We start from the raw sequence: 19,921 nt of genomic DNA on the forward strand, positions 1-19,921 counted from the left end.
CCTGTTTTATCACAGGAGTGAGTGTTACTACCACATCTCAAGCCTTTTGATGGCATCATAACTCAAGTCAGTGATATAGGAGCTACAGCAGCCGCTGACCTTGAGCTTATATGTAACAAAAATGTGTAAATTTGCTGCTGAACTTTTTGCCCTTCTAACATCTAAACAAAATAAAAGATTGTTGGAAAAATGGTGCTGTTGTAAAGTAGATGTATTTCTACTGTAAGATCATGCAAATTCAAAGTTTGGAGTTTTGAAAAGTTTTCACCAAATGTCATAAATGAATGCTAATTTTATTGACCTAAATTCACCACTAACAGATTACATCAGATTTTTTCGTGACACATTGTACTTTATATTTAGAAGCAGATTTTTTTCAAACATCGCCGGCCTTCCTCGTTTAAGATAAATGGCCTTCTCTCTGCACAATGTGAGGTTAAGCTTATTTACATATTCTTTCCGCGTGGGGACTTTATCTGAAATCCAGTGATACGCTATTAGTTTCCTAGCAATAAAGAGCATTCTAGCAACTGATGTTTGTAGAGGATCGTCACCCTCACCTCCTCCACATATCCCAGTACACAGACAGTGGGATCTCTGGGAATGTCCTGCTCAGTGGCTACATATATTAAGTTAAGAACCATAATCCAAAATATCTGTATGCACGGACACGTCCAGAGCATATGTAGAATATCTGCATTGTCAAGCGCACATTTGGGACATTTTGAATCCAGTCTCAAACCCAAATCAAACAACCACTTTGGAGTTCTATAAACTCTGTAGAGGATGCATAGTTGGGACAGATGCATTATTGATTCCCATTGGTCTGCCGAAATCCCACCTACTTGATGTTCCTTTTTCATTAGCGCCGTTATCGGGTGACCTAATAGCACCTTTGAAAGGAGTTCCCCATTCGCTCATAGTCTGGTATGTTATTAGATACATTAATACCCAGGTATTTAAGGCACGACACTACGGGCACTTGAGGAACTCTGATCACAGTTGGGTCTAATGGGAGAATAGCAGACTTTTCCCAGTTTATAACTAGTCCCGAGACAGCTCCAAATGAGGTAAGAAGTGACATTGCACTATCCAGTGATCTGTCAGGGTCTGCTAAGAACAAAGGAATATCATCTGCATAAAGAGCCACTTTCTCCTCCAATGACCCATACCTATATCCTTCAGTTTCCGGGTTTAGTCTTATCCTCGAAGCCAAGGGCTCCACCGCCAGGGCAAAGTGCAGCGGATATAGAGGACAGCCCTGCCTCGTACCCCTGTGAAGAGGGAAGGGCCCAGACAGCACTCCGTTCACCCGCACTCTTGCCAGTGGTGCAGAGTACAGAAGCTTAATCCAACCAATGAAGCCTTGACTGAAACCCATGCATTGAAGCGTGGCAAAAAGGTATTTCCACTCCACGCTGTCAAATGCCTTGGCAGCATCAAGAGACACTTGCATGTTAAGATACAATCTTCTAATATTTAGGGCCGTTGACTTTTACGAGGCATAAATCCCGTCTGATCCGGGTGTACTAAAGATTCCACTACCTTCGAAAGACGAGTGGCCAGTACCTTTGCTAATAATTTAATGTCTACTGTCAGAAGGGAAATTGGCCTGTACGAGGCCGGGAGGGTAGGATCCTTATCTTTTTTCGGTAAGACAGTAATAATAGCTTCCCGAATGGACGGCGGGAGGATCCCAAGTCCAAGACTATCATTAAGTGTAGTCAGCAGCAGTGGGAGTAATACCGACTTATATTTTTTATAGACTTCCACTGGCAGGCCGTCCACCCCCGGTGCCTTACCATTAGACATGGTGCTCAAGGCCTCCTCAAGCTCATCCAAACCCAGGGGTTCGTCCATCAAATTTCTGTCTGCGTCAGAGAGACGTGAGAGCTTAGCTAATCCCAAAAAAATCCTCAAGATCTTCCGCGGAAGCCCCAGAATGAGAGGAATACAAGGTAGTAAAGAAAGCCCCCAAAACTCCCAGGATTCCCGGCGCATCAGTAACAAGTGTCCCATTTTCACCACTGAGCCCAGGTATGAACGAGGACCCCTTTTGTGCTGACGTTATAACTGAGAGTAGGTGCCCCACACTTTCTGCATTTTCAAAGAATTGGGTCGATTGGAACATGCGTTTCTGCGCTGCCGCTTCCAGAGACATTTTGGTCACTCACAACTGAGCATCCTTAAGTCTCTGTTGTGCACTGGGAGTGACCTGTATTGAAAAAGCCCGCTCTGCATCTTCCAATTCCTGGAGCAAAAGTTTGGATTTCATTCTAGAACTAGACTTAATCTTTGAAATATCACGTATGAACATGCCACGCAAATATGCCTTCAGAGACTCCCAAACCACCAGACTAGAGGCCGAGTTCTCATTAAACCCAAGAAATTCCTGTAATTCAGATGTGATTGAATCAGTCTTGTCCACTAGTTGTAGCCAAAACGGATTTAAACGCCAAAGCGGCCTATCTCGTGACATATTATTATCTCCTTTAATTATAATAGACAGGGGTGAATGGTCTGACACTGTCCTCGATAGATATTCAACATTCATAATTTTCCCCAGTATGAGACCGTCGCCCAGAGCCAAGTCGATACGAGACCAGGAGGAAAAAGTAGAGGAGAAGCATGAGTACTGATATACCACAGGATTCCTGCATCTCCACAAATCAGTTAAGGCTAGTTCACGCAGGAGCGCCCCGAATGGTGTGCAGTTGCCTTCCGGTTTTATAGGTGCATGATTACCTCTATCCCAATGGGCGTCCAAAATGTTGTTAAAATCACCCACCACTAAATATGGGACTCCTGGAAAATCTCTCAAAATAGTTAGGATTTTATATATGATTTTGCTACTATATGGCGGAGGAATATATATAGATATGAGTACCATCGTGACCGCAGACAACGTACAATACAAAAGAACAAATCGCCCCTCATCATCTACCACTGTCCGATTACATGAAAATTGAGCACCCCGTCTAATTAGTATACTGACACCTCTAGAGTACTGGGAATATGTAGAATGATATCCCGCCAATATCCACCTTTTATCCAGAATATTAAGTGTTTCACGTGTAAGGTGCGTCTCTTGCAAGCAAATTACAGTTGGTTTGCGGTCCATAATAAAAGAAAAAATCGCCTGTCTTGTTACTGGGGATTTCATCCCTCTAACATTAAAGCTAAGAATTTTAACATCCCCCATAATTGGTATTTTTTAAAAACAACAATATCCAACTAATCTTAGCTAAATACATTTGGACATATGTGCACCTATCAAAGGACCTAACACCCCCCCCCATTCCCTCCCTCCCCATTAATAACACATCCCAACGTAACTCTCAACTGTATTAGGCCCATCACAAAGAAGGACAATGTTATCCCCCTTAAAATGTATAAAGCCAAATACCGGGCGCTTTAGTTCCTATCTCGCCCTCCACATATTTCAGGATAATACCCCACAGCACAAAGCAACCATCTAGACACAGGAACAGCTCAAAACGTCCAGAACGTCCAAAAGATTCATGTTTCTTCACCACAGTCCTCCACCTCCCTTCTTAGATGTTGTTCATTCAGATCCAACCATTCAGCTGCCTCTGTAGCTTCCAGAAAAAAATGAGATTTGTTCCCAACTTCGACCCGCAATTTGGCCGGAAAGATCATAGAGTACTTGAGGTCAAGGGTCCTCAGTCGTTTTTTAATATCAACAAAATTGAGCTCTCATTTTTTGCACTTTTGGTGAAAAATCCGGATAGAATGAAACTCTAGAACCATCAACAGTTAGATCAGGGTGGTCTCTTGAGAACCGAAGAATACTGTCCCTGTCTCTGTAGTGAAGTATTTTAGCCAGGATGGGTCTTGGTGGATGGCCAGGGGGAGGGAGATGAGCCGGGACCCTATGAGCGCGCTCCACCGCATACAAGTGAGTCAGATTGTCTGGCCCAACTTTTTCCTTTATCCAGGCTTCAATAAAAGTAGTAGGGTTTTTGCCCTCGCAGCGTTCCGGGACACCGACAATATGGACATTATTGCGCCTGGACCTGTTTTCCAGGTCGTCCGTTTTATTCCATACAGCAGCAAGATCTTATTTGAGCTCCTTATTATGCTGCGCAGAGTTAGAGACTGTATTTCCACCACACCAACTCTTTTTTCTAATTGCCCAGTTCTGTCCTTAACTGTGTGGAGGTCATATTTTACATTCTGCATTGACTCCTGTAGAAAGCCCAGCTGAGTGAGCACATTAGTATTGGCTGATCCACATTGCATAACAGCCACCAGCACGTCTTTTATAGTGGGTTCAGCAGGAACCTAAAAACTTCAGCGCTGTGAGCTGTTTCTTATTTTGCTCCACCAGTTCTTCGCAGTTAGCCAGAGCCTCCTGGTTCCTCTGCCCTCCGACACTCTGTCTCCTCCTCCCCCTCTTCACTCATCCTCCACTCTGTACCTTTTCCTCCGGTGCCTGGATCTTCTCCAGCTATTTGAGGAGATTCCTTCTCCACTTCCTTCACTCGGGCAAATCGCTGCAGACGAGCCGCTACTTCTCTATTTCTGGCTGCACTATCAGCTTCTGCATCTGCCAAAGCACGCGCTGAAGCAGCGACCCCATCTTGGGAACCAGAGGCCATCTCTCCTGCAATACTCTTTTGACCTTTTTTCGGCATGTTGCACGCCAGGAATGCTCCCACGATGGCCCTACGACCTCCACCAGTCCCCAGGGCCTCTCCACAGGTAATTACCGGCTGTGCTGTGGGGATTTAGCAGCATCAATTAACTAGGACATGCGGGAGCTCTGCAGGCACACGTCCTCCTCACATGCTGCTAGGCCACGCCCCCCCAGATATTAAGATTTTGATTTTGTTGGTGTGCGCTATGTGAAATCTTTGCTTTCAGTCCAACTGGGAATTTCTTCAGTCTTCTCTGGAGGCATGCGTCTTCATCCCTCCCTGAAAGTGGTTGCCAATCACAGCTTGGTAGTGTCTAAAGCTGCTAGATCAGCTGTCGAGCTATGACTGGCTGTGTCTGGGAAGGAGGAAGGTTCCCTCCTCCAAAGAAGGCTGTGAATAAATGCCCAGTTGGACTGCAACAGAGATTTCACCTAGTGCGCTTCAGGAGAAACAAACGTGAATATCTTTGCAATGAAGCGACAAAGTGCAAAATGGAAAAGAGCAGCAAAAACAGGGGAGCTCAGGGTCTCATCTAAGTTATTTAAGGGCGCATTTAGAGAGTTTTTCTCGTATGAGTGCAATCCTGGTCTATGGGGTAGTTCACTCGTTCGTTTTTATTTTCTCTTCTAAGAGCAAGTGATCTACACAAAAGCTTGAAGACTTTTCCGATATTGCTGCTATTGTCAGACCATACTTGCCAATTCAAGCCTATGGGTCCGCATAAAATCAGACAGCGCTCAGATGTCTTCGGTGTGCTGTTCATTTTTCACGTACTGTTAGATAGCAGAAGCCTGAGGAACCTCAATCCATTCATTCTGTCATCTGAGAAAAACTGATGAAACTCTGGCCAAACTCTGATGATATCTGACACTCTGCTGAAGCTCTGATAAAACTCTGATCAAAAACACTGATAAAATTCGAGCCATTTTTTCTTTTTTGTGTATGTGAGAATATCACATCTGACTGAGCCCTAACTCAACTTTTTTTTGAGAAAGTGACAGGTCCTCCTCAAGACATCTTGGTCCTTAAGGAGTTAATCTCTATGCACAGATGTACAGAGTTCTCCACAGAGACCGGCATATATAGCTGCTTTCCTTCATGTATAATAGATGAGTATCCTGATAGTGGGACCCCTGTATTAAGTCCCTCAGCCACTCCTATTGTTATACATTACTTTGTTTTACTTCTCCCCAGTATTGTACTGATGTGTATTAATGCATTTATTCTTGTAAGAAAAGTAAAATAATCTTGTTGTACTTGCAGAGAACCTAGCGTCTTTCCACAAACACTTAAAGAAGAAGAAACTTGTTTTTCTGAATCTACTGAATCCGGAAACACAGCAGATGTAGATAGTGCATCCCAAGCCATGCAGAAGAGCGTTGAAGTGTCTAAAGACGGCCTAGAAGTTCTTCCCGATGCTGCAAAATCACAGATAGAAGATCTGACAACTGCGGAAAGTGGCAACAGTGTGGACTTAACTCAGATTGTCCAAAATAATAGTGATAATGAGGTGCAGAGTAATGACTGTTCTATAGAGGCAGCTGCAGATGATCAGGGCCCAGATATAGAGAGAGAGTCTTCCCAGATAGGTGAAAGTTCAGAATTGCTCAACTTCGTAGGAGACTGGCCTGTAGAGCAAACCATGAGTCAGAGGACCCCGCGGAGCAAAAAACCTAGAGCCAGACAGGAAAAACATACACCTTGTGTGCAAGAAAATGATGAAGCCACGAATTCTAATGATGAACAAATGGATATGGTTATTGAACATGAACAGATAGATAATGGATCTAGTGAACAAGACCAGATAAAAGAAGCTGCTCTAACAGTGGAGACTAATCATGACTCTTCCACTGTAGATAATAATGAAGAACCTTTATTGGGATTGGGAAATGAGTTGTGTATCCCATTAACCCTACAGAATAAAGAGGATTGCACTGAAGAAGGCAAATCTGAGGGCAAGTGTAGTAACGAGATGACTGATGATCAAGACAAAGTAGCTGAATGTATTGATCGTGAAGACATGCAAAGCTCCAGTGAAGATGTTAAAATAGAGAAGCTGAGGCATAACGCTACTCATTGCATAGCACTAGACTTCACAAACAAGTGTGCCATCTCCTCCAAACACGAGGAGCCGGAGGGCTTCCAGCAGCCCAATGTTGGCCTATGTGAATGTACGCAAACAGAACCTCAAGATTTTGCAATAGCGTGGAGGTTAGAGAGAAGAAATGTAGATGTTTCAGATTCTGTAAAAGTTATAACAGGTATAAGTAGTAGGTTCACATCCAAATCATTAGACGGAAGCTCAGATACGCAGGAGAATATACCATACAGAGTGGCACATCATAAAAGTACCTTTGTGGAGGAGGATGATATTATTAGGTTGGGAGATCAGGACGGGTTAGAGATTCTTTGCAAACTCTTTCGATCCCTTTCTTTTGACATACTGAAAGATTTGTTTGAGAGATGCAATAAGGATATAGTATGGACAACAAACTTGCTTCTTGATTCTGGAGAGAAAATCTACAAGGATGAGGAATATGAAACCGAGGAAAGTGACGACTTAGAGTCCTGTTCCCAATCCGATAATGAAACCAGTTCTGTAATAATTGAGGAAAATTCTATTTTCGTCCCTGAAGAGGACTCTGAACATGAGGAAACTGATTACAGTTTAAAAGAATATTCTCCTTTTGTAAACGCATTGCCCCTTGTCGTAGCACAAGAAATGAAAAATGGCAATGTCTTATCTTCTAATGAAATTAATTTTGGCCAACAGTGTTCTGCAGAGCTTCAAGAAGTTTTTCTGAACCATGAAACCATAACTGACGCCATCACCTCCGACCTAATGTGGTCTTCAGATTTACTGGCACGCCATTCTAATACACTTGATTCATCTCTCAATATATTACAAAGCACTAACAAAGTGAAACCTATGAAGAAAGGCGTCACGGAGGAAATTAATTTAGATCATACAGATTTGTCTAAAGATTCTGATATTCAGCGTTCTGGAATATTAGCTGAGAATAATGAAGAGCGAGAGTTTATAGAAGTCACAGCACTTGCCGAAGAGGAGCAGAAAATGCAAAATAAAGGCAACCCTGGCTCACAATCTAAGGAATCCTTACAATTTGACTATTTGGAGTTGGCTTTGCCTCCAGAATTTGCCTTTCAGCTCACTGAGTTGTTTGGCCCAGTTGGAATTGATCCAGGTAATTATTGCGGAGCTGTGAAAACATATTCATACTATACAATACATACTATACAATACATACTTTACTATTCTAATACAAAAAAATAATGAGGAAGGGCGCAGGTTTGGACTACCTCCATTCTTAAGGCCAGCAAACAAATTAATGCAAGGGAAAAGCTGACCTAGCCCACCAAGATTTTTTGGGGAAGGCGATTTTCTTGCTTGTACGGTGGGTCCCCCGACTTTTCCCTGACAGCTAATGCTGGCCAAAAGCATGATGATTTCATTATAAGGACCAACTCTTTTGTTTCCGAGATGAAAGACCTCTGCCTAACTTTCCTAGAAGTGGTTTATTTTCTTCTTCCCATCTCTCATTTGAGCCAAGCATATGAGGGGTCGGCAGTAGTGATGAGGGAACGTGCTTGGATGAGGTGTTATCTAAGCATGCTCAGGTGCTATCCGAGTGACTTTGTCGTGCTCGAAAAATATGTTTGATTCCCTTTGCCTGCATGTCTCGTGCCTGTTCGACAGCTGCCACACATGCAGGGATTGACTGTTTGTTATGCAATCCCTCCCAAGTATTGCGGCTGTCGAACAGCCATGAGACATGCAGCCGCGGGGACTTGACCTTATTTTTCAAGCTCGCCGGAGTCACTCGGTTAGCACCCGAGCAAGCTCAGATAACACCTCATCCCAGCACATTCGCTCATCAGTAGTCAGGAGGAAATGCTTGTTTGCCTGACAGCTATCTTGGGTTTATGGTCTCCTTAACATTTACCACCAATGCAGTACCAAGATAAAAATAATGTAAACTTGACATTTGTTTAATGTGGATATTAAAGAGTAACCATTGTTTTAAAGGGAACCTGTCAGATATGCGATACAGCCACCACCTTTCAGGACTAATATAAAGCGTTCTATAATGATGTATATCTGCCCCCAGCCCGACCTGCAAGACAAGAAAAAAGCTTTTATAATACTCGCCTACGATGCGGCCCGGTCCAAGGGGTGTTGCTTGTTCTGGTCCTGTTCCTTCCATCTTTTTATGATCTTGCTTTCCTGTGGATGACGCACCCCTATCTCATTCACACAGTCACATCGGCATCACACTCCTGCATGAGAGTACTTCCCTGCCCCGGCCATGGTAGAGTTAAGTATTGCAGTGCATGTGCGCCGGGGCGTTTTGACCTTTCCCGATCCCCTGTGCACTGCAGGACTTTACTCTGCCCTGGTCGGGGTAGAGAAGTACACCCGTGCAGGAGCGCAGTGCTGGGGAGACTGTGGATGACGTAGGGATGCGTCATCCACACAAAAGTAAAAAGATGGGAGGCGCCAGATCAAGACCAGCAACATCTCTCAGGCGAGTATAATAAAAGCTTTTTTTTTTTTTTTTTTTTTTTTTTTTTTTTATATGTCTTGCAGGTCGGGTTGGGGGCATATGCACAGCAATATAGAATGCATTATATCAGGCCTGGTGGTCTTATCTCATATCGGTCAAACCTGGTGACAGGTTCCCTTTAATTTATATTTATTAAATCAGTGGTACACATGAAAATAAGCAACTTTGTAATATATCTTTTCAGAGAAATCTGCTTCTTTCTCCTCCCGAACTGATCTTTTACTCTTTTTTGCAAAGGGAAATTTCGTATTCAGTGAAGACAGACTTTCCCCATTAGGCCTTTTTCACACTTCAGTTTTCTGGCGTCAGTCAAAATCCACCAGAGTGTGAAAAAATGGATCCGTTTCCGTTTTGTGACAAACGGATGGCACCGGAACCGTTTTTTTTGTATGGATCCGCTTTAGTCGCTAGTGGCTGAAATTTACAGTAACACGAGTCGAGAGAGAGAAGAAATTTTTGCTGCCACAACGGGATTGGGTGTTCCGGGCATGCTCAGTATAAAAAAGGCGGATCCGTTGGCGGATTCCGTCAATTAGCGGTTGACAACGGATCCGCCGCCCATAGGCGTCCATTATAACGCATGGCGGACAGCGATAGATCCGTTGTTATCCGCTGTTTTAACGCAGACAAAAAACGTTTCATTGTCCGTCCACTCGAGAGCGGACGCCAAAATTATGACGGATCCGTCAAAAAAACGGATGGCAATCCACGACAATGTAAGTCAGTGGGGAAAAAAAATGGATCTGCAAAAAAAATGGCGGATCCGTTTTTTTTTTGCAAAACGGCGGATTTTGACTGACGTCAAAAAATTGCAGTGTGAAACAGGTCTTACTGAGATGGCAGTTGGTGCTTTTTAACATTCTATGTAGAGGTAAGGGACTAGAGGCCGACACAGACATTCTGCTGCAAGTTATACAGAAACGACAGTTACAGTTCTCCATAGAACTTTATGAGCACCAACTGTCATTTATCTAATCAGAAAATCTGAATTTACTGGAGACAGGTTTTTACCATGAGTTGAGAATGAATGATCATTCCAGAGGGGAGAAAAAAGCTGATTTTTCTGTTATATGTTGCAAAGATTTTTATTTTCTTGTGTGCTATTGATTTATGAAATAATTAAAAAAAAAAAAAAAACAATGCTATTACTCTTTCAATGGAACCTTTCACCAAGAAAATTCTGCCTGATGTGTAGCAATCGTTACAGAACAGGGGAAGCAGAGCAGATTGATATATAGCTGTGTGAGCAAAGATTCAGAATAACTTGTGTTTTAATCATTTTTTCTGGGATTTTGGGTCCAGTGGGCTGTCCTATCAGTGACTGACAGCTATCTCTGTATGCACACTGATACGCAGGAGGCTGGTAGTCACTGATGGGACCACCCACTGGACCCAAAATCCCAGAAAAAGCTGAGAATTAAAATCCCAGAAAAAGCTTAAATGATGAAATCACAGATTATACTAAATCTTTTCTCTCACAACTGCGGTATACATTAATCCTCTCCGCTCCTCCTGCTCTATACCATGGTGCCTGTAGATTGGACAGCATTTTCATGATGACAGGTTCCCTTTAGCAGATTCAAAGTATTTAATCTTTTTTTTGTTTTGTTTTTATTTTTTTTGCCTAGGGTCATTAACTATTCAAGATTGTGTAGTACCAATTGACCTCAAATTGGCCGAATCCATCCATAGGAAGTGGAAAGAATCAATATTGGTTAGTTACCATATCTATCCTCTGGAAAGGGCATCAATAGGAGATCGGTGAGAGCCTGACACCAAGCTGCTACTTAGCTCTCGCTGCGGAGGGAAGTAACCTGTGCATGGATTCGGGACCCCACAGCTCCACACTCTGTAGTGGCTGTCCTCATGTACTGCAGCTGTCTTATTCCAGGTCCCTACACTCTAAGCCAGTGATGGTGAACCTTTTAGAGACCAAGTGCCCATACTACAATTCAAAACCCACTTATTTATGGCAAAGTGCCCTGAATACCGAGATTTTAGATTAGAAAGACAACTCGTTAGCGCGCTGTAGAGACAATATCAAAGAGCTGGTAAGCGCTGCACTCCAAGCTTAAGATACCAGCCACCGGATGGCAATGGAGGTCTGTTCTTGTGAATGGAGATTATTTTTAATCAAAAGTAAAATTGCAAAGTTGTTTGTTTTTACAACCTCTTTGCAAATGTAACCCTTTCTCAGGATGAGAACAAGCCCTTTAAGGCAGGGATATCTAACTCAAATACACAGAGGGCCAAACTTAAAGCTTTTAGAAAGTTGCAGGCCAACCTTGATATTTGTTTAAAAAAAAAAAAAAAGTCTACAAATGAGGAAGTCTTTCCTTATCATATAAAACGATGAACTTTTGGACTTATTGTGGAATAATATAATATGTTAAGTAACAGCAGTAAAAAGCATATGGCTCAATGGCCTAATTTAAATATATAATAACAAAGGATAGAAAACCTTGAATAATACAGATAATAAAGTATGATGCAAACAAAAGTGCTCCCAAACACAGTATGATATCCCCACAGTGAACTCCTCCACATACACAGTATGATGACCCTACTGTACCCCCCCCTTTCAGTTCACCAACAAATAATGGTGACCCCATCACAGTATGATTCTCCAACTGTAATCCCCACACAGCCCTCCATACAGTATAACGGGAACATAAAGTCCTTCATACAGTACAATGGCTCCACATAGTTATTAAGGTTGAAGGAAGACTTTAAGTCCATCTAGTTCCACCCATATCCTATCCTAACTTGCCCTAACATGTTGATCCAGAGGAAGGCAAAAAAAAAAAACCCATGTGGCAAACAGTAAGCTTCACATTGGGGAAAAAAATTCCTTCCCGACTCCACATACGGCAATCAGACTAGCTCCCTGGATCAACGCAATATTAAGGAAACTAGTGGTTATACCCTGTAATATTATACTTTTCAAGAAAGGCATCCAGTCCCTTCTTAAATTTTAGTAGGGAATCACTCATTACAACATCATATGGCAGAGAGTTCCATAGTCTCACTGCTCTTACAGTAAAGAATCCGCGTCTGTGATTATGCTTAAACCGTCTTTCCTCCAGACGTAAAGGATGCCCCCTTGTCCCCGTCACAGGTCTAAGAGTAAAAAGACCATTAGAAAGGTCTTTGTACTGTCCCCGCATATATTTATACATTGTAATAAGATCACCCCTAAGCCTTCGATTTTCAAAACTAAATAACCCCAAGTGTAATAACCTGTCTTGGTATTGCAGACCCCCTGGTTCCCTAATAACCTTGGTCGCTCTTCTCTGCACCCGCTCCAGTTCAGCTATGTCTTTCTTATACACCGGAGACCAGAACTGTACACAGTATTCTAAGTGTGGTCGCACTAGTGACTTATATAGAGGTAAAATTATGTTCTCCTCATGAGCATCTATGCCTCTTTTAATGCATCCCATTATTTTATTTGCCTTTGCAGCAGCTGCCTGACACTGGCCACTAAATGTGAGTTTGTCGTCCACCCATACACCCAGGTCTTTTTCAGTGACAGTTTTGCCCAGTGTTTTACAATTAAGCACATAATTATACATCTTGTTCGCTCTACCCAAGTGCATAACCTTACATTTATCCCCATTAAAGCTCATTTGCCATTTATCAGCCCAAGCTTCTAGTTTACATAAATCCTCCTGTAATATAAAATTGTCCTCCTCTGTATTGATTACCCTGCAGAGTTTAGTGTCATCTGCAAATATTGAAATTCTACTCTCTATGCCCCCTACAAGGTCATTAATAAATATGTTAAAAAGAAGCGGGCCCAGTACTGACCCCTGAGGTACCCCACTGCTCACCGTGACCCAGTCCGAGTGTGCTCCATTAATAACCACCCTTTGTTTCCTATCCCTGAGCCAGCTCTTAACCCACCTACACATATTTTCCCCTATCCCCATTGTTCTCATTTTATGTATCAACCTTTTGTGTGGCACCGTATCAGAAGCTTTTGAAAAGTCCATGTACACCACGTCCACTGCATTCCCTTGGTCCAGTCCTGAACTTACCTCTTCGTAAAAGCTTATCAGATTAGTCTGACAGGAACGGTTCCTCATAAACCCATGTTGATATTGGGTCATGAGGTTATTCTTCTCCAGATACTCCAGTATAGTATCTCTTAGAAAACCCTCCAGGATTTTACCCACAGTTGAGGTTAAACTTACTGGCCTATAGTTTCCAAGTTAAGTTTTTGTCCCCTTTTTGAATATTGGCACCACATTTGCTATACGCCTGTGGTACAGACCCTGTTATTAGATCTCCATAAAGTATAATGGCTCCACATTAACAGCTGCGGGTGGAACTCTATTCCACCAGCGGCTGTTAATCACGTAATTTAATATTCACCAGATGGAAGTGCGTTACAAATCCTGGCATAGGCGCTGCTGTCACATGATCAGAGGGTGCCTATGGGTGGTCATGACAGCCGGGGGTCTGCAGAAGATGCTTCTATGAACTCCAGCTGGCGTTTATAGGAGATTGTCATTTTTATTATACCTTACAGTGCTGAAGCCCTACTATGTATAACACAGGCGATTGTAAGATCACAGCTTTAAGTCTCCTAAGAAGACTATTAAATAAAGAAAAAACATTTTTTTTAATATAGAAAACTCTAAACATCACTCCTTTTTTGCCATATTGAAAATAATAAGTAAAAAATACACATATTTGGTATCGCTGCATTCAGAAATGTCCGATCCATTAAAATAAAGAGTAAAATAATCAGATCTGTAAACAGCATAATGAGAAAAAAAAAAATCAAAATGCAAGAATTACCATATGTGGAGTTTGTTTTTGGCTGTCACACAACATTGCAATAAAATGCAATAACCGGAGATCAAAACCTCGCATGTTCCCCCAAATAGTATCAATGAAACGTCAGCTCAGGGTGCGAAAAATAAGCCCTCACCCTGCCCCAGATCTCGAAAAATAAAAACACTAGGGGCGTCAGGAAATGGCGACAAATTCAAAAACTTTTTTTCATACAAATTTTGGAATTTTTTTCACCAAATAAATAATAAAAATAAATTATGCATGACTGATATCTGCATACTCGTACTAACTTGTAAAATCATATTGCCAGGTCAGTTTTACCATATAGTGAACAAAAATCAATTGGGAAATTGCACTTTTTTTTTGCAGTTTCACCACACTTGGATTTTTTATCTTATTTTCCAGTACACTATATAGTAAAACCAATGGTGTCGTTTAAAAGTACAACTCGTCCCACAAAAAACAAGCCCTCACATGGCCATATGTACGGAAAAATAAAAAAAAGTTATGGCTCTTGGAATGCGGGGAGGAAAATATAAAAATGAAAAGAATTGCCATGGGGTTAAGCTACAAAACTTTTTAGCAGTTTCCTTTATTCACTTTTCACTCCTCCCTCCGTTCGTCTCAGAACACTTTTTTGTTTCCCTCTCTCGAGATGATTAATTTGCAGTTATGTTTTTAATCGTATTGTTTTTCTCTTTTTTCATTTCTCAGGAAAGACACCGTCAAGAAGCACTCTCTTATCAGCTGATTGAATGTAAGTACCGTATTTTTCAGATTACAAGACGCACTTTTGTTCCCCCAAGTTTTGGGGGAAAGTGGGGGGTGCATCTTATAATCCGAATCCGTGTGCTGTAGAGGAGGGGGGCAACTCTAGCGTGGTGTCGGGGGCTGGGATGGGCTGGCTGCGGGCTGCAGAGACAACGGGAGGTCCTGTACTCCCGCTCATTAGGCTCATTTAATATTCACTGCACCCGCTGTCCATCACCTCGGTGCTTAAGCACCGCCGAGTTGGTAGACGGGGAGCAGCGCATATTACATGTGCCTGCACTGTCTCCCCCCCCCCCCCCCCCCCGTCACTATAGTCGCTCTCCGATGATGGCTCCTGCTTCCAGCTCCCCCCGTGGCTTTCCTCCTGTAGGGCGCGCGGCAGCAGCTGCTCATTCAGGCAGTTCATGGTAGCTTCAGCACCTTCCATGATGTGACCAATAGGCCCTGCGGTCACGTGACTCTCAGTGTGCACTGCGAGTCGCGTGACTGCAGGTCTTATTGGTCACATCATGGAAGGTCCTGTAGCTACAATGAAGTGCCTGAATGATCAGCTGCTGTCGTGCGCCCTCGCAGGAGGAGGATGTCAGCACAGACACAGGAAAGCCATGGGGGGAACTGGGAGCAGGAGCCATCATCGGAAGTTGAGTTAACTGTTTGTTATTTTATCATGTGCTTGCCAGCAGGGGTGAAATATAGGGACGGGGGCCATGTGTGACAGCAGGGAGGAATATAGGGACGGAGGGGCCATGTGTGCCAGCGGGGGAGAATATAGGGACGAGGGGGACAATATGTGCCAGCAGGGGGGAATATATGGACAGGGGGACAATGTGTGCCAGCAGGGAGGAATATAGGGATAGGGGGTACAATGTGTGCCAGCAGGGGGGAATATAGGGACGGGGGGGTCGTATGAATGCTAGCAAGGGGGAATATAGGAACGCGGGGGCCATGTGCATACCAGCAGGGAGGCATATAGTGATGGGGGGGACTATGTGCCATCACAAGGGGGTAATGTGCCAGGATGGGGGTTATATAGATACCAGGATGAGGGACATATACGGTATATGATTTGAAAGACGGACACTGGCATTATAATACACCTCCATTTAACATAAAAAAAACCTTTTTCTCTTTTCTTCTTATAATCTGGTGCGTCTTATAAAGCGAAAAATACGTATTTTATTACTGTTGACCTCTAATATCCAATGGCGTCTTAAAGGGAAATTTAGCAGTGCATAAGAACCTTTCTAGAATAGAGATATCTATATATATAATTGCCTTAAATTGTCCATACCCACTTCCGTCTGGATGTCCCCGAATCCCTCAATCCACTGCGCCGACCGGAAGTACGCCGACCGCCATATTGAAATACCCAAGTGATGGGTATTTCAATATGGCACCCGCTGGTGGTACCAGGCCTTTCCACAGTACCACCAGTGGGACACTGCCGGGACCCCCCCGCCGCCACCGCTGGACCCGCCGCTGACGGACACCCCCGGCCGGACCCGGACAGGCCGCAAGCTGTGGTCTCTCCTGCCGGCTGGCCGCCGCCAGGACCCTCCCCCCTGCCGGACCCGCCACTGCCTGCCCACCCACCTCTGTCACAGCCGGCAGGAAAGACCACCGCTTGCGGCCTGTGTACAGGCCGCAAGCCACGGTCTTTCCTGCCGGCTGGCCGCCACCAGGACCCCCCCCCCCCGCTGCTGGACCTGCCGCCACCAAATCCCCCCGCCGCCGCCGCTGGACCCGCCGCTGACGGACACCCCCCGGCCGGACCCGGACAGGCCGCAAGCTGTGGTCTCTCCTGCCGGCTGGCCGCCGCCAGGACCCTCCCCTCTGCCGGACCCGCCACTGCCTGCCCACCCACCTCTGTCACAGCCGGCAGGAAAGACCACGGCTTGCGGCCTGTGCACAGGCCGCAAGCCACGGTCTTTCCTGCCGGCTGGCCGCCACCAGGACCCCCCCACCGCCGCTGCTGGACCCGCCGCTGCCTGCCCACCATGTGCATACACACACACGTACACACACCCGTACACACACCCCACACACACGCTTCCCTCCCGATGTGATAGCATTGGGCACACCTCTAGTTGGTTACATAAGACTTGAATCTCCACAAATCTGGCGCCATTGCTACCTGATGAGCTGCAGGGCCATGAACAATGGAGCGTCTTCCTAACAGAAGTGATGTGTTCGTCTGCCTGAGATCTTATGGTTTATTGGTCTTGTGATATATTGGTGTATTATATGTTCCAGTGAAAACATGCCGTGATTAGAACATTGAACTTTTACACCGGTCTTACTCTTTTAGTAGAGTAAAAGTTATCAGAAAATAAAAAATGCTGTTGTGAGATGTGATCATAGTCCTAGGAAGAGTGACGGAGTGGGGAGGGGAATTTACTATCGCGTTCTGCTAATTGGTTTCTAGATAATTCAGTATAGCAGTCCGCTCCCGACATAACTACCTTGAAAGGAAGCTGATCTGTGAGGTTTATTGCCGTTATAGCATATCCTAGCAGGTTATTGGTTATTGCTAGGATGTGTTTTCACCTTGACTAGTGATGGGCCCGGCCACTTACCCCCCCCCCCCACCAATCCTGAGACTGAAGGGGCCGCAGGTCAGAAATAACTCGGGAGAGGACGCGGTGCTAAAGCAGTCTAGTGATGCCTATATTTTCAAGATTGTGAGGATCACAGAGATCAAACACCCACCTATTATAAATTGACGGCATATCCTTGTGGCAAGTAGTCACGTTATACGATGATGATAACCCTTTAAATAAGCCCTCACCCATAGACTGATGTCACAGTTTCTGGAAGCAAGCAGCCATGTTTTTTTTTTTTTTTTTTTTTTTTTATATATATACAGGCATTTTTATTTCAATTTAATCCTGTGAGCCACTCGGTCTTGTAAAGACCATAAAAACTTGCACAAAATAAATGTCCCATATTTCTGCAATGAAATACTTGTACTGTAAATATCAATTCTAGAGAACCATGTTTTAATGATCTGTGTTGTGCCGTTTTTTCTCTTTGAAATGTTAGAATGAATGACCAGAAGCGTGCAACGTGCTGCAGAACTACCAGGCCATCTATAAATTGCATTTATGTAATTATTTTGCAGTTTAGTTGCTGTCATTGCAAACTATTGTTTAATTGACACACTCCATTTTAAACCACACTATTTTATTTTTCTGTAGACAGCGTACCCAGTGACCCAGCCGAATTGGAAAATGTGGAAAAATCTGATTCCGCTGTGTCACAGGGAGACACAGACCTGTTGCCGTTCATGGATCAGTGGAGCACAAGAGTAAAGAAGGTGTCATCATTACGTCAGATAATTGCAGAGGAAATGGCATTTCAGGCCCATGAAGACTCGGTACGGCTGTCTGGTGTCTAAATGTCTATTAAACATATGACGGCATTAATGTTTTACTGAAACCAAAAAATGATTTACTTGAAAAAACAAATATTTACCAAAATGTGCTTACCTCTGTAGAAGAAGTCTTTATCAAGCAAGAACTGTGCTGTGAAAATGAAGGAAAAGCAACTCCTGGAATTGTTCCCTAACATTGAGCAACAACTACTATTGGATATCTTTAAGGAAAACAAGTAAGGAAGAAATATTATATCAGACCAACATATGTTGGCATATCTTCAGGGTTTGTCCATGTGATGGTCGGATGAGCCAGGTCCTCCTCGATCTATGCAGTGGCTTTCTGCTGTGATTCCTGTTACACAAGTATTAATCAGACATAAGGAGGAGTTGTGTAAAACACATGAACTTTAAAAAGCCATAGCTTTATGATAGGATAATGTAAAAAATTGCAGGGACAACCATTATATGAACATACAAATTGCAAGTATTTAGGTCCCGATTCATAAATCACTTTGCAAGTCCCACATTTTTTACAGAATTTAGCAAAAAAATTTGCGACTTTTGGCTTTTTTATGACTGTTTTACCCAGCTCTGCCATATGGAAGAAGCGGAGACATGACACCAAAGCTTGTCTAATTCGTGATGAACTGTGGCATTCCTTAAGCCAAATATTTTACTCCAGTCCTAGACGAGTAAGATTTGTGTACAAGCGTATGACACTTTTTAGACGCTTCTGAATCATTAAGAGGCACCTCTTATGAATCGGGAGCGTCAGACTCCACCTTTCATCATCATCAAGAATGGCGTGAACATCGCTGGTTTTTATGATTCAGGGCCATAGTGTTTGCATTGATGGTACAGGTATTGTGCATGGTTGGCTGGTATACCACAATAATAATTATTAGGACGAGTGCATGATACCTGCTGGTCATGCAAAAACCTGCCAACCCTTGGTAAGTGACCATTTGCTCAACCTCAGCTTTTCATGCCCCAATGCTGATATGAGAGAGTCTAGATAGCCCCTAATCTATGACTGATATACCAAACATCAATGTCTCATATTGTGATATATCCTTCAATGAATCCATGGGCATAGCCACTGTACAGATTCTAGTAGTTAAACCTTTTTGCAATGTGCAAGAAGCCTTTCTGATGTAATTGCATATTAGTGATTACTAGAGTTGAGCGACTTTGGTCGGATCGGGTTTCATGAAACAAAATTTGTTTCAGATGAAACTGGTCCGACTAGGGCAAAAAAAGTCGGCGTTTCGTCCAAAACCCGACCCCAATGCAAGTCAATGGGAAATAAAAGTCGGCATTGAGCGGAAGACATTCATCCACTCAATGCCGACTTTTATTCCCCATTGACTTGCATTGGGGTTGGGTTTCGGACGAAACTCCGACTTTTTTTGCCCTAGTCGGACCAGTTTCATCTGAAACAAATCTTGTGTCATGAAACCCGATCCAACCAAAGTCGCTCAACTCTAGTGATTAAAGGGAATCTGTCACCCTATTTTTGGCCTTTCACCTGCCAGCATAGACATCGGGGGCTTATCTACAGCATTCTGTAATGCTGTAGATAAGCCTCTGATGTAACGTGAAAGAGAAGAAAAACACGTTATATTATACTCACGTAGGTGGGCGGTCCAGTCTGATGTGTGTCGCCGTCCAGCGCCTCCCTTCTTCATGCGATGACGTCCTCTTCTCCCGTCCTGTAATGGCTC

General features: G+C 43.6%; 1 protein-coding gene across 4 annotated transcripts in view; it reads left to right on the plus strand.

The window, feature by feature from the left end:
- Positions 1–19,921, plus strand: part of RHOH (ras homolog family member H) — a 207,849-nt gene that overhangs the window by 61,077 nt on the left and 126,851 nt on the right. For 3 of the 4 annotated variants that reach the window (XM_073561107.1, XM_073561109.1, XM_073561110.1), the window contains 5 exons: positions 5,925–7,867; positions 10,876–10,961; positions 14,765–14,807; positions 18,019–18,197; positions 18,318–18,430. In XM_073561107.1, the coding sequence (XP_073417208.1) occupies positions 5,925–7,867; positions 10,876–10,961; positions 14,765–14,807; positions 18,019–18,197; positions 18,318–18,430 (2,364 nt within the window). The other variant, XM_073561108.1, reaches the window with a different exon arrangement.

This window comes from Dendrobates tinctorius, unplaced genomic scaffold (assembly GCF_039654945.1).
Source record: "Dendrobates tinctorius isolate UK_male_01 unplaced genomic scaffold, ASM3965494v1 ptg000314l, whole genome shotgun sequence".
NCBI lineage: Eukaryota > Metazoa > Chordata > Amphibia > Anura > Dendrobatidae > Dendrobates > Dendrobates tinctorius.